At 41.4% G+C, this 13,558-nt stretch overlaps 2 protein-coding genes across 2 annotated transcripts in view; one reads left to right on the forward strand and one right to left on the reverse strand.

Annotated features, from left to right (window-relative positions):
* The window catches only part of SPATA1 (spermatogenesis associated 1), a 39,606-nt gene extending 37,722 nt beyond the window's left edge, over positions 1–1,884 (reverse strand). Inside the window, exon 1 of the mRNA XM_003784195.3 lies at positions 1,827–1,884. The gene's annotated coding sequence lies outside the window, so the exon portion shown is untranslated. The remainder of the gene's footprint in view (positions 1–1,826) is intronic.
* Positions 1,885–5,842: 3,958 nt separating this feature from the next.
* GNG5 (G protein subunit gamma 5) lies at positions 5,843–11,040 on the forward strand. The gene is made up of 2 exons (XM_023509803.1): positions 5,843–6,022; positions 9,774–11,040. The coding sequence occupies exons 1-2, from the start codon at positions 5,942–5,944 to the stop codon at positions 9,897–9,899; spliced, it is 207 nt and encodes a 68-aa protein (XP_023365571.1). The 5' UTR covers positions 5,843–5,941; the 3' UTR covers positions 9,900–11,040.
* The last annotated feature ends 2,518 nt before the right edge of the window (positions 11,041–13,558 follow it).

Below are 13,558 nucleotides of genomic sequence, written 5' to 3' on the forward strand. Positions count from 1 at the left end.
GATGTTCTGGATAATAAGAACTCCCTTTGTCCTTTCCGACTGGATCAAGGTTGGACACCAAATCCTGGGCTGGCCAGAACAAATGAAATGGCCTAATGTAAAAAGAAAAGCCCTTGGAAATTAAGAGTTGGGATGAGAGTTCCTGGTAAAAGTATTAGCAGACATTGAAGCAAGAAAGAGAAGTCATAGATACCATAGTCATCAGGCTAACTCATGTTAAAGCTGTAATTATTTGTAAACAAAGGGAGAAAAATATAAAAACCTCCAAGAAAATGATTAGGTAAACTGGTAGTATAGTCAGTAGGAAAACTAAGGCCCTACATAGCTGATCTATATTTATAGCTGAGTACTAGAGAGAAGAGTCATAAATTCTGGCTGCCGACATCCCTAATCTTGGGTATACTTCCAATATGCCTTATCCAGTATGCCACAGCTCCTGTTTTTGGATTTCCACGGGCTATCTGCCTCCACTACACCCTGTGATGTTTATGTTTATCTGCCCGTTGCTTGAGATAATGTGAGCAAGTCTTTGTTAGAGACACCCATAAGGCTATTTAAAACTTTAGGCCATGCTTAGAATTTGTAGTTGATCCTAAATAAATCACATTTTATAGACTAAATCCTAACATATAACACTCAGGATTTTCATATTCTTTATCCAATACTAAGTAGCTAATGAACAAAATAGTTGCAACAAATTCAAACAAAAGGAGACTAATAGCTCGAGGACCAAAGATAATTGACTCTAAGGTTCCAGTCTGATTATTGTATAATTATGCTTTATAAGCATCCTGCCAGGAGTGGAAGTCAACTTTATCTTAGTTACTAATTCTCATCAATTGGTACTGTCTATAAGTGAGTTACTGAAAAAGATCCCAGGGTCACATCTGGCCTCAGTAGGAAAGTGTAGAGAAATGAATTCTCATAGTCGACTGTGAGTTTGAGAAGTCAGTTGGTGACTATTTCCCTTCTCTGATCTAGTCTCTACATTAAAAAGAATTAGCTATCATGCTCTTTCTGTACTTTTCCAAAATGATTTGGGGAGTTAACAGCAGAACTGAAAAATCAAGCCTAGGAATTTCTAACACTCTGTTTGGTATCTAGAAATAAGGATCCTGGTAATTCCTGTCCAATTTGATAATAAGGGCATATAAGACGATGCTCAATGGACTTTAGAATATCGGAAATAAATATTAAAATTAGAAAACTGACATGGGCTATGGTTTAAATATACCAACATAGTAGAATTACACACAAGTCCTGTATAATCTATACGACTGTTCACTGGTCTAAGTCTATACTGTTTTCCTAAGGTAAACTGCCCTACTATGCAGGTTACGTATCCCTAAAATAAGGGACTTAAGATACTTTGCAGCTCTAAAATTATTTGATTACTTGGTTGCTCAAGGAATGCAAAAATTACAAGGCAACTTTTTTTTTTTTTTAATTGTTGGGGATTCATTGAGGGTACAAGAAACCAGGTTACATTGATTGTATTTGTTAGGTAAAGTCCCTCTTATAATTGTGTTTTGCCCCCAGAAGGTGTGTCACAAACCAAGACCCCACCCCCTTTCCTCCTCTCTCTCTGCTCTTCCTTTCCCCCACCTACAAGGAAACATTTACTCTGGAAAAAATCAGAATATAGTCAATCTCATGCCAGGTGATAGGTGCCTTCTTGACTAATTCCAGATTCTTAAATCATCAAAGCATGACGTCTATCTGATCATAGTAAATTCAGGTTACATATATGTCCTGAGAGTTGTGCTCTATCTAGTTCATGGTTAACCTTTAAATGAAATTATAATCCATTTATAATAAAGGGTTACCTGTTTTAGGCAAATAGATTAAAGTGCCTGAGGGCACTCCAGAGCCTTTAAGTATTCATAGCCTTTAGACTTGTAAGACCAATTAAGGAACGAAGTTTGTCTTCCACACAGGCTCTAGTGAAGACAAAATGGCATACTTGTCTTGATGTGAGTTTTGTTTTTTAGAACATACAGGTATGTGAGGGTGAGGGCCTCCTAGAGAGTAACAAAATGATGCAGAATTAGAATTTACATTGGAAAATTAATTATAGAATGTTTTCATGTATCTATTCATGGTCCTTTAGTTTTCATAATCATAAAACAGCAACAGAATATTTTAAACAAATTTCTGGGGGCAGCGCCTGTGGCTCAGCGAGTAGGGCGCCAGCCTCATATACTGAGGTTGGTGAGTTCGAACACAGCCCTGGCCAAACTGCAACAAAAAACAGCCGGGCATTGTGGCAGGCACCTGTAGTCCCAGCTACTCGGGAGGCTGAGGCAAGAGAATCACCTAAGCCCAAGAGCAAGAGGTTGCTGTGAGCTGTGACGCCATAGTACTCTACCAAGGGTGATGAAGTGAGACTCTGTCTCTAAAAAACAAAACAAAACAAAACAAATTTCTGTTCACCCAACAAAACTTCTTTCTTGCGAAGTTTCTAAAGGGATAGAGATATCTTCTTGCCCAGCATAAAACCTGATTTAAAATGTACTTTGCAATGGTTTCTCTTTGTAAACGGTATTTGAATGCTTAGAGTCTCTCAAAGTTTACAATCCAAAAATAGAAAATGATTTGGGTTCAAATATATTTGAAGTTGAACACAGAAAACAAAAATCTTGCCTCACTTCCTAATTGTATGCAACAGTCAACATGTTGCTATTAACACACCATGGTAGAGTAGATTTTAAGCTGAGGTAGAACAAATACCTTTCCCCCTAGCTCTTTCTTTCAGTGAAGGAATGTAGAGTTTTTGAACTATACACATAGCTAGTGACAGAGATGGCTCTTTCCCTTCTCCATAGACCTTTTGGGAGGCCTTTCAAAAGGGACAATAGAAATAAAATAATCTGTATCATCCTTTGGGGCCAGAACTAAAACTCTGGATATGAAAGGTAAAACAGTAAAGGAATAGAAAAAATATATAAACTTTAAAACTAAGGGCTTTTTAATCCTCACTCATTCACTCAAAATGGCTCGTAACATCTAGAGGCTGAGCTAAAAATACGATGAAGTCTTATGACCCTTTTACTAGATATCTTAATTAAATTCTTTTGCTGTTCCTTGTAGCCAAATTTCCATACAGTTCCATATTCAATTATGAAAACTACTCCTATATATGAGCAGTTCCATGGAAAAAAATACATTACCTACCTATAACAGGATAAAAATCAGCAGGTCTAAGTTCTAGTCTTTTCTCTACCACAAACTAGCTCTATAACCATGGTCAACCGACCCATTCTTTCCAACTACTATTGAAACGATACCATAAGCTCATGAGAAAGGGGTTAGAATTGTGAAGTCTCTTTAAGGAGACTCAGCTTTTAGTTAAACTATAAAGGCACATGAATTTTAAAGTATTTTACTAACTCAAATTTATAAGTCTTTAGTGAAATAAAAAACTAGTGAAGCACTTAGGGTACTACTCAGTTGAATAAGGGAAAGATTCCAGGTCAACTTAAAATGACACTGTTCTGCTGACATAAAATGACCACTTTCTTGGTTGTGTTTTCTTGCTATTTGTTGTTATAAAGCTCCTCTGGGTGCCCAACTGTTTTTATTAACAGTTTTTAGTCATCTGAAATGTTAACGTCTACCATACACACCTACATATTATACAGATATGATCGGTAAGGTCTTTTAAAATGTTTTAGATTGTTGTGGGAGGTTGAAGAACATCGCCAAAATAAAGTTTTTGTTCAGGAGATACTGACAGTTCATAAATTATATTTACTGCTAATCATTTCAGATACAACTGAACTTAAAGTGAACTCAATTCTTTTTTTCCTTCCTTCTTTCCTATTCTAAAAAGAATCTTTAATTAAACAACACTACTGAAGACAATATCTGGTGTTTGAGACGGCAATCTAGTTTGGGGTTTCCCAGTGAGTGCAGCGGTTAACAAAAAAAAGAAAACTTTTTCTGGGCGGTGCCTGTGGTTCAGTGAGGAGGGCACCGGCCCCCTATACTGAGAGTGGCGAGTTCAAACCCAGCCCCGCTGAATTGCGTTGTGGCGGGCACCTGTAGTCCCAGCTGGTTGGGAGGCTGAGGCAGCAGAATCGCCTAAGCCCACGAGCTGGAGGTTGCTGTGAGCTGTGATGCCACAGTACTCTACCAAGGGCGACAAAGTAAGACTCTGTCTCTAAAAAAAAAAAAAACAAAACTTTTTCTGAGACTGTTTAGGCCTAAAACACAATATGAGTTTTGCTTATTTCTCAACATTCTTCCTAACAGAAGAAAGGATTGTTCCTGCTCATTTCATTAAAAAAGAAAAAAGAAAAAGGATTGGAGCACATATTCCCTGAAATCCTTCCACAATTCTGACCTTAGGGCTTAAGGGTACATTCTACAAGGACCATAAATTAGTACATTCTTGGAGTAAAGATATTTATGTTTCTTTAAGTACATTCTTGGAGTAAAGATACTTATGTTTCTTTAAGATCTATAGAGTATGAATGAGATTTTAGCACTGTATTTCAACAAGGCACCAAAGGTGAAATAATTTAAAATACTGCTGAGGAAAACAGCAAAGCAGTATTTAGCGAGATTTCTTTCATACTTTTTACATAAATAATTTTTATATCATTCTCAAAAAACAACTCTGGGAAGTGTGCTTTAGAGGGCAAAGGCTCAGTGATGTTCAGATGCTTTGTCCCAGGTAACAGCCAGAATTCAAACCTGGTTTCTAACTCCAGTCATTACATCCATTGTATAAATTAAGCAAATGCTAAACGTACACAGTACATTTTTGTGAACTGCTATAAAACGTAAAGTTAGGATTTTTTGACCCAGAGCCAATTCTACATGATTTTCTCACAATGTAAAACAGTTTAAATATACTAAAATATCAGGGTATTTGGAGATAGGCTACCCCCAAATACACAGAAAACATTAATGTTGAGTGCTGTGACATCACGCACATTCCCATGGGTGACACGCACATGCTGGGCTTGTTTGGTTAGAATTAGATTCTACTGTCTAGCTGGACTGAAGACCCTTCTGGGGATCAATTTCTACCAAGAGGTAAAAAATTACACCTGAAACACAAAAGAGCAAACTTTTCTGCAACACAAAGCTTTATTTTAAAAAGTACAATGAGAGTTAATTCTCTAAAGAAAATGGGTTAACAGAGGGGACAGGTGTATCTTCAGCCAGCTGCTCTGCTTCTTCACAGCTCTTCCCGGAAAACCGACCGAAGGGGGGTGGCGACAGAGGTCAACGTGGACAAGACCCTTTCCTGCCCAGCGAGTCAGCGGCTGCGCCCGGCCGCGTCGGTTACCGCCACCCCGCGGCCCCTGCCCGCCCCGGGGTCCGGCCGGGACAGCGTCCCGAAGGTGCGGTCGGCCCAACTCGGGTCCGGTGGAGACTCGATCGTGCGCGGGGTGCGGTGACTCAGCGGTACAACTAGCTCCACGCCTGGGCTGGGCTCGCCCCTTCCCCTTGCTCAACCACTGTCGCAGACTCCGCGAGGAAAACCGGGACCTCCCGGTCCCCCCCCCCGCCCGGCCCTTCAGAATCCCCCTCAAGCATGTGACTCCCTTCACTGTTCTCTCCAGAGCCCCCTCTCGGGTGGCGGCGGCTAACGACTAGATCTTTCCTTACCTCTCCCAAGCCGGCCTCTCCCGAGCGTGCAGGAGAAGTAGGGCGCGGGGCGGCTCTGGCCTCCCGCAGCCGCCGCGCCCACCGGCCGCTCCGCCCCTTCCCCTCCTCGGCTCCTTCCCGGCTCGCGCCCCCGCCGGGGAGGCCGCCGGAGCCCGGGCGGGGCGGGGCGCGCATGCGCGCCGGGAGTGGCGGCGCGGGCTCAGAACCGGAAACTTAGAGACAAAGTTCGGAGACCCGCCCCCGCCGCGCCGCGCAGCCGTCTGGCCCCTGCGACCCGCCGCCCACCGCCCAGCCGTCCCGCCCGGCTCTCGCGTGCGCCATGTCTGGTTCCTCCAGCGTCGCCGCAATGAAGAAAGTGGTTCAGCAGCTCAGGCTGGAAGCCGGGCTCAACCGCGTGAAAGTGAGCGAGGGCGGGCGGCCCAGGGGGAGGGCAGGGCGGTCGCCGCGGGTGGGATCCGGCGGCCGCGCTGGCTGCGGCGGGTGGGACGCGCGGCGGCCCTCGCTTTCCGCGGGGGCACGGGCGTTCGGCGCGACGATCGGGACCTGCCACGCCTGGAGAGGACGCCGCGCGGGCCGGCACTGTGGTTTGGGGGGCCGATTAGTTCGCCCTTCCGCCCCAGGACTGTCCGAGGCGGCCCGCATTCCGGTCCGCCGTCCTCCCTCCCTCCCTCCCTCCCTCCCTGGGCAGTGACTCCCCCGCTGGCCGCGCCAACAGCTGCCGCTCCGCGCGCGGTCCGCGCCCTGCTCTGCCTGCCAACCTCCCTTCTGTCGTCTCCGGACAGGGTGGTTTCCGACTTAGGAAACTTAGGTCTTTTCGTTTCATTTCTTTCCCAAACCTATGCCCGTTAGCAGTAGCTTCTTTACTTCCAGCATCTCTTGTCTACTGAACATGTACTTGAGTTCTCGAATAACTTAAAGTATAGATTAAAGAAGCATTTGAATAACTTGAAGTATAGATTAAAGAAACATACTTGGATCCGAGGTTACCGTCGGTGCCTGGTGCAATCTCGAACAAAGGGTACATTTCAGCCCTCGTCAGCGCGGTTTGCTCAGATCTGACCTTGGGGTTGTCTACTATTAGGCCTGCCCGAGAAAGTGATTAGGGTGGGCCTGTTTTATTAGTCTTATTTATTTTGGCGTTTGGTTAGCACTGGCCTTGTCTTGGGGTATTTGTTTTGGGGAAGATACGTTTTGGCATGACAACCTGACATTCAGTTGCTATTTTAAGTATTTACTGATTTTTTAAAATCCTAAATAGATTGGGCTTCCTCCGGGAAGGAATAGGTCAGGTTACCTGTGTCACACTTCTCACAATTAAAAAAGGAAACAGAAAATATGAAGTGTGTTAGAAGCAGCCAGTTTCCAAGATGATTTAATTTTATACTAATCAGGCTAGCCGAAATGTTTTCTGGAGGGCATCTCATGTAGCTTCCTTTAACTAGAAATGTCAGGGACCCTGGCTTACTCACTTGCCACCTCAGGAGGGAAGGGAAATTCCTACTGGTTTTGATGTAGGAGCTCCCTCATTTCTTGTCCTTTGAGGGCTGTACAGGTCGCTACTGCTATTAGGAATCTATTTCTCTCATCTCCCAATTCTCACCTAAAGCCAGTAGTTTATGGTCATTCTTGGCTAGATTTAGCTCTGAAATTTGAAATCATCAACTATTTTTTTTTTTTTTTTGAGACGGAGCCTCAAGCTATCCCCCTGGGTAGAGTGCCGTGGCATCACAGCTCACAGCAACCTCCCCAAGTAGCTGGGACTACAGGCGCCCGCCACAACGCCTGACCATTTTTTGGTTGCAGCCATCATTGTTGTTTGGCGGGCCCAGGCTGGGGATTCGAACCCGCCACCTTAGGTGTATGTGGCTGGCGCCTTAGCTGCTTGAGCCACAGGCGCCGAGCCAACTATTTTACTGTTATTCAGGGTGCCTTCATCATAGATTGAATGGGCCAGGAAAGAAAGAAATGGAAAAGAAAGCCAAAAAAAAAAAAAAAAAGGCTTGGGAAAGCAGTAATTGTGTCTTCAAAGAAAATGAGGTGAAGTCTTCAGGCTAAAGTACTCCAATAGATTTACTTTGAAAATCCTAGCCACTGCCCTCCCCAACTAGATCCTGCCTGTACACCTAATTCTTCAGTAGGTTTCTGGTCTGAATCATTAAAGCCACCACACATGGTTTGGTTTGGATATTCTCTATGTCTGCATGAAGTAGCAAGGAGGGGAGGGCATCTCACTTTGGGATTTTAAATGAACTTTTCTTGAACATGTTATTAAATGTGGTTAAGTTGCATTTCATAATGTGTGTGTATTTTATCTATGACTCAGTGCTAGGTGCTTATTGGTGGTATTTTCAAACTAGCACAGATGCTTACTACATTTTACTCTTTACATTTGAATAGAGGGGTTGGGAATTACCACAAGTGCTTGACAGACTCCCCCATAGGTAGGTCAGGACACTGGTGATAGTGAAAAAGGACACTAATAATAATCACGCCAGATTGCAGGGTTTCAATCCTCAAGTGCTTACTACAGTATCTTGGGAACTAGCAGCTCAGTCCAGTTTTAGAGTCTTTGTCTCACCTTTCCCCACTGCCTGGAATGCTGTTTCTCACTGATAGTTATTTGGCTAAATCTCTTGTCATTGAAATCTCAGTTTCAATGTCACCTCAGACATTTTCTCTTATTGTGGCCACCCAATCACTGTCTAACAAATCACTTTTTTTACTGCGGAGCACTGTGGCTTCTTTCCCTCTTTCCCTCCGTAATGGAAGGGTTCTCAGTTGTGTATTCTGTGCCTAATAGTATATTTGGCACAAAATGGTGCTTGAGGGGTTGTGAAAGGGAGTTAGGTTGGACCCTACCTACACTTCAGACAAAAAATTATTAGGTACGTCGTCACTGCATGTTTTCTGCTGGCTAATGTAAATGAAAACAGACACTTCAGCATTAAATACTATCTATTCCCCTACTTTAGCTATACTTGTTATGGGGGGTAGGGGACTAGGTGGGAATAGGCATTTGTAAAAGTACTTGGTATCCATGATTTAAAAAGTACTTCTTTTTCTTAGAAGCTAATAAACCTGTGAAACCCATTATGTTGGCTTGGACAGTTGTATAAGCCAAACACACAAACAGATTTGAGATGGGTTCAGATTCATCTCAGAATGAATTACTTTTTCAGGTCTGGGGTACAGCTGTAATCTGCAGGGGGTTTTGGCATAGAGAGTATTTTAATTTCCTTTCAAAGGCCACATAAGGCCACATATCCAGTTGGACTGGACATCTGCTCTCACCCTCCTTGGGGATAGTTAAGACTGAGAATAAAGTAAATGATGTTTCTCAGAACCCAAATTCAGGGCTTAGGATATTGGATGCATTGGGGGCATCTTTTAGTCATTCATGTTGTACATCTGAGCCATCCAATTCATTGTTTGGTGTTACTGTCCCATCAACTGTTTTGTCAAACTGTAGACAGGGACAGCTTTCTATGTCATTTCTTTCTTTAGTCATGTGACTAAAAGGCGGACAGTAAAGTTAAACAGCTTTTCTGAGTAGGCTGCTTTTAAGAAACTCTATTTGCCCAAATGTGGTTTAACAATGTTCATATATGTGTCCAGTGCCACCCAAACGGGACTTAAGGAGCATCTGTGGCTTTATCTGCTACATCACATTACCAAAATATATACAAATGTTTTTAAGTGAATGAATGCATGCCTTTCACTCTGTTTTAGTTCAAATTCAGGGGAGCATGAAAAACTGTAAATTTGAAGAATGCACTGAATACATTGGGTTTTTCTACATAATATGCTATTAATAGTTATCTCATTATGTTCATTCATAGTAGCATTCTTCCATTTATACTGAGTTTGCTGGAATATTAATGCTTTTTGTTTAGCCTCTAATGCCATGTGCTACACTTTGTGCTATACGTTGCAAATAGCCATGATTATACTGAGTCATTGGATGCTTCTAATAGGAGGAAACATAAACCATCCTATTTACAAGCAATGTATGCTCAGTATATGAATGTTAGTCTTTAGTATATAATGTCTTTCTTTTGAAGCAAGAGAAGTGGTGTTTATTTCAAGTACAGTATTTCCAAAGATCTGAGGAAATCTCACCACCTGGTACTTTCCTCCTCTGTTACGTGTAGGTTTCCCAGGCAGCCGCAGACCTGAAACAGTTCTGTCTGCAGAACGCTCAGCACGATCCTCTCCTGACTGGAGTATCTTCAAGTACAAATCCCTTCAGACCCCAGAAAGTCTGTTCTTTTTTGTAGTACAGTGGGTCTTCCGAAGGTAAGTTTCCTTAAATACATTTTACAAAACCTTTCATCGTAGGAGTAACTAGTCAGCTCTCTGTCTGCAGCGCTGGAAAGATTATCCTGTGCTAGTTTCCAGTCTTTTTCTGTTTGGTAAGGAAAGTGAGGGTTGAAACGTACTGATTTAGCAATTCCAAAGACTAATTGTTTCTGTTTTACCATAAAGAAAGTTAGAGGATTTACTAACCATAAAGGTGTAGGAGAGTTACTGTAAAATTCCACTGCTGTGACAAACCCCGTGTTACTTTTTATAGCATTAAGCCCAATGGCATGTTTATTTTGGGGTCCCCAAACCACAATTTTGTTTTTGTATACCTATCAGATTTTTAGACAGTTGAAAAAATCTGTAGTGTCTATGAGGGTGACTTTTAAACTGCTGCCACTTGGATTAATTCTAGTTTTTGCTCTAATAGAATCTAGGTATAGGACAGTATAGCAAAAGAATTGGGAGCTGGGAATACAAGAGAAAATCAGGAGCAAGTTGAATAAGTAGACATGGTAGAGGCAGGCCTCTGGAGTGAGGAATAACAGGTTTTACTTGTTCTCATTTGTTAAAGATAAACATGGAGGAAATAAGCTGTATGAGTTGTAGATTGAATATCAGAGAATTAAACTAAAGACCTGCAGGCTCTATTACAGCATGCTTCACCATATTAATTTAAATGTTAGTCCAAGAGATGTAACCCAAAACAAGCTTTGAATAATTAGAAATTAACTCCAGGGTGCTACCTTTTATAAATTCCTAGGACTTTAGTTAGGACACATACTCACTAGCATTGATCTATGAGAAGCAAGTTCAATAGTGCTTGGAAAGAAAAGATTTTGTATATGGCACACCCATTACTAGCATTTTCACTCTGCACAGTCCTGGAAGCTGCTTCCTAAAATGCCTTGTTAAATAGTTGTGCCCTCCCTAATTATGCGTTGTAGACTTGAGAGTGTCCAGTAAATGGTATTGGTTGGTTAAGAGGGTGAAAAATACAATATGCCTTTGAGTAACAGGTGTCTTGTAGGGAACCAGTGCATGAGGCAGTAATTCCTTGTAAGTCTAGCATTTTCATATTTACAGTTCATTGTTTCTGGCGATATTCATTTGATTCTAAGTGGTGGTTATTGTTCTTTTTTAACCTCAGTTCTTAATTGCCTTCACTTTACAAAGTGGTTTATTTTCATTTGAATAAAATACTTTTAAGAATCCTGGGAAGCTGTTAGTAGTTTTAGGTCACAGGAGTCTACAGCTTTGGCAGGGATACAGAACCCAGATTTCAAAGTAAAATAATGGCTTTTAATCTCATCAGTCTTAAGAAAAGAAAAATAATCCAGCTTTGTGGATATCATGATTTGTAGAACTTTAGGCTAGGGGAGAATATTTGAGTACTAAAGCATTGCTTCTCAAACTATAATCTATCTACAGATCACTTTCCTAAAATGCAAAGTCCAGTGCAGTAGACCTGAGGTGAGGCCCTAGAACCTGCATTTCTTAAAATTTCCCATGTTACACTAAGGCTGATGACATTGAGTGGCACGGATGTAAAGAATCTATGTTGGGGGTTTTACATACTCATAAATGTAGCTTTTAAAAATTACAAAGTTTTTGTAATTTGAAAAAACTTACCATAAAGTGTAGTAACAGGTAGTCTAAGAAAAATAGAAATACCATGGTCAACACACCTAGAAATCACCACTATATGTGTTTTCTTTACTTTTTTTCTTTTTTTTTTTTGAGATAGAGCCTCAAGCTATCCCCCTGGGTAGGGTGCCATGGCATCACGCTCACAGCAACCTCCAACTCCTGGGCTCAAGCGAGTCTCCTGCCTCAGCCTCCCAAGTAGCTGGGACTACAGGCGCCCACCACAACGCCCGGCCATTTTTTGGTTGCAGCCATCATTGTTGGTTGGCGGGCCCGGGCTGGGGATTCGAACCCGCCACCTTAGGTGTATGTGGCTGGCACCTTAGCCGCTTGAGCCACAGGCGCTGAGCCTGTTTTCTTTACTTTTAAGGAAAATGTTTTCATTAAAATATTACCCCTTTATACAAAGTAGAAGGAATAATACAGGATAAAAAAAACTGCAGAAGTATTTAATCATTAGAACATGTAGGCATCAAAAAAACTTGGATAGGAAGACAGGGTTAGTTACAATGAAACCCCTGTAAAATTAAGGTAGCTTTCATCTGAAACTAAAAATAACAAATACAACACATGCTACAATGAATACACAGAAATATTTTTATAGTTTTTCATTCTGCTTTTTAAAAACTTAATGAATTTTCATAGTTCATTAAAATTTTGAGATAGAATTTCACTCTGTCGCCTTGGTACCATGCTGTGGCATCATAGCTCATAGCAACCTCAAATTCATGAGCTCAGGTGATCCCCTTGCCTCAGCCTCCCAAGCACCTACGGGCACCTAACACAACACTCAGCTAATTTTTCTACTTTCAGTAGAGTAGAGATGGGCTTTTTCTTGCTCTTGGTCAGGTTGGTCTGGAAATCCTGAGCTCAAGCAATCCACCCACCACTGCCTCCCAGAGTGCTAGGATTATTGGCATGAGCCACCGCATCCCAACTCTTGTAAACAAGATTTTCAGTTGTACTGTAATTTATACTCTATAGAATATTAAAGTTTCTCAAGTTGAGGCTATAGTGAGGCCTCGGTGTCTGCATGTATACTTTACCTCTAATTAAAACAAATTTAAGTAAAATTAGCAAGAAATGAACATCTAAAACCTTTAACAGTACTGAAGTATGTAACCCCTGCATGTATATTAGTACTTTAGTCTTCCACAAGGGGCATGAGATCGCTTTATCCCTGAGCCCTTGCCCAACAAATTTTAGCCTGTTTGCTGCTATTTTAAGTGAGAGTAGACATTTTTCATGATTCTTTTCATGCCTGAAATATCTCAAAATTATCAGGTACAAAGATGACCCATGTATCTACTATCCTGAATTAAATGTCAGTGTTAATTTTTTTTAGGAAATAAAACAATTCACACATCTTCCTTTCCATATAGATAAATTAGCCTGAAGTTGCTATGCTTATGTTTTTATTTTCCAGTACACACCCTTATTCCATCATCTTTGTAAACCTTGGTTATTTATCCATTCCCCTACTGAGTTGTATTTAGGCTGTTGCAGCTTTTTGCTTACAACACTACTTTAGTCAAGACCCTTTTCCGTGTTTCTCTGTGTCTGGGTTCATCTAGGTAAACAGATGTGTTGTTGCACCCACTCCTTACTAGATCCTGCCAACCTGCTCTCCTAAATACTTGTGCTCATTTCTTCTACAGATGATCAGATTTTTCGTGATTTTTAAGAGTTTATGTTAACCTGACTTTGATACAGAGTGCACTTTGGGAGTAATCTTAGCAAGTTAATTTTAAGTCTTCTTATTTATAAAACAGAAATGATACACTTTCAGAGTGGTTGTGAAAATTAAGAGAAAGTTAAGATTTTACTGTTACTGTACCATAGGCGTTTCTCATCCTGTTTATCCTTTCTTCAAATTCTGTGATGTGTCTGCTTTTTAAATGTAGATAAGGAAACGAACTTAGTATTTTTTTTTTTTTTTTTAAGACAGAGCCTCAAGCTGTCCCCCTGGGTAGAGTGCTGTGGCATC

This window comes from Otolemur garnettii, unplaced genomic scaffold (genome assembly GCF_000181295.1).
Source record: "Otolemur garnettii isolate 467f Iridium unplaced genomic scaffold, OtoGar3 scaffold00010, whole genome shotgun sequence".
Lineage (NCBI taxonomy): Eukaryota > Metazoa > Chordata > Mammalia > Primates > Galagidae > Otolemur > Otolemur garnettii.

What these genes read in the sequence shown, in the direction of transcription:
- GNG5 (XM_023509803.1), top strand. Translation starts at nt 5,942, where the DNA reads ATGTCTGGTTCCTCCAGCGTCGCCGCAATGAAGAAAGTGGTTCAGCAG. An exon ending in CCGGGCTCAACCGCGTGAAA is followed by an intron (nt 6,023 to 9,773) that starts GTGAGCGAGGGC and finishes TGTTACGTGTAG; the next exon opens with GTTTCCCAGGCAGCCGCAGA.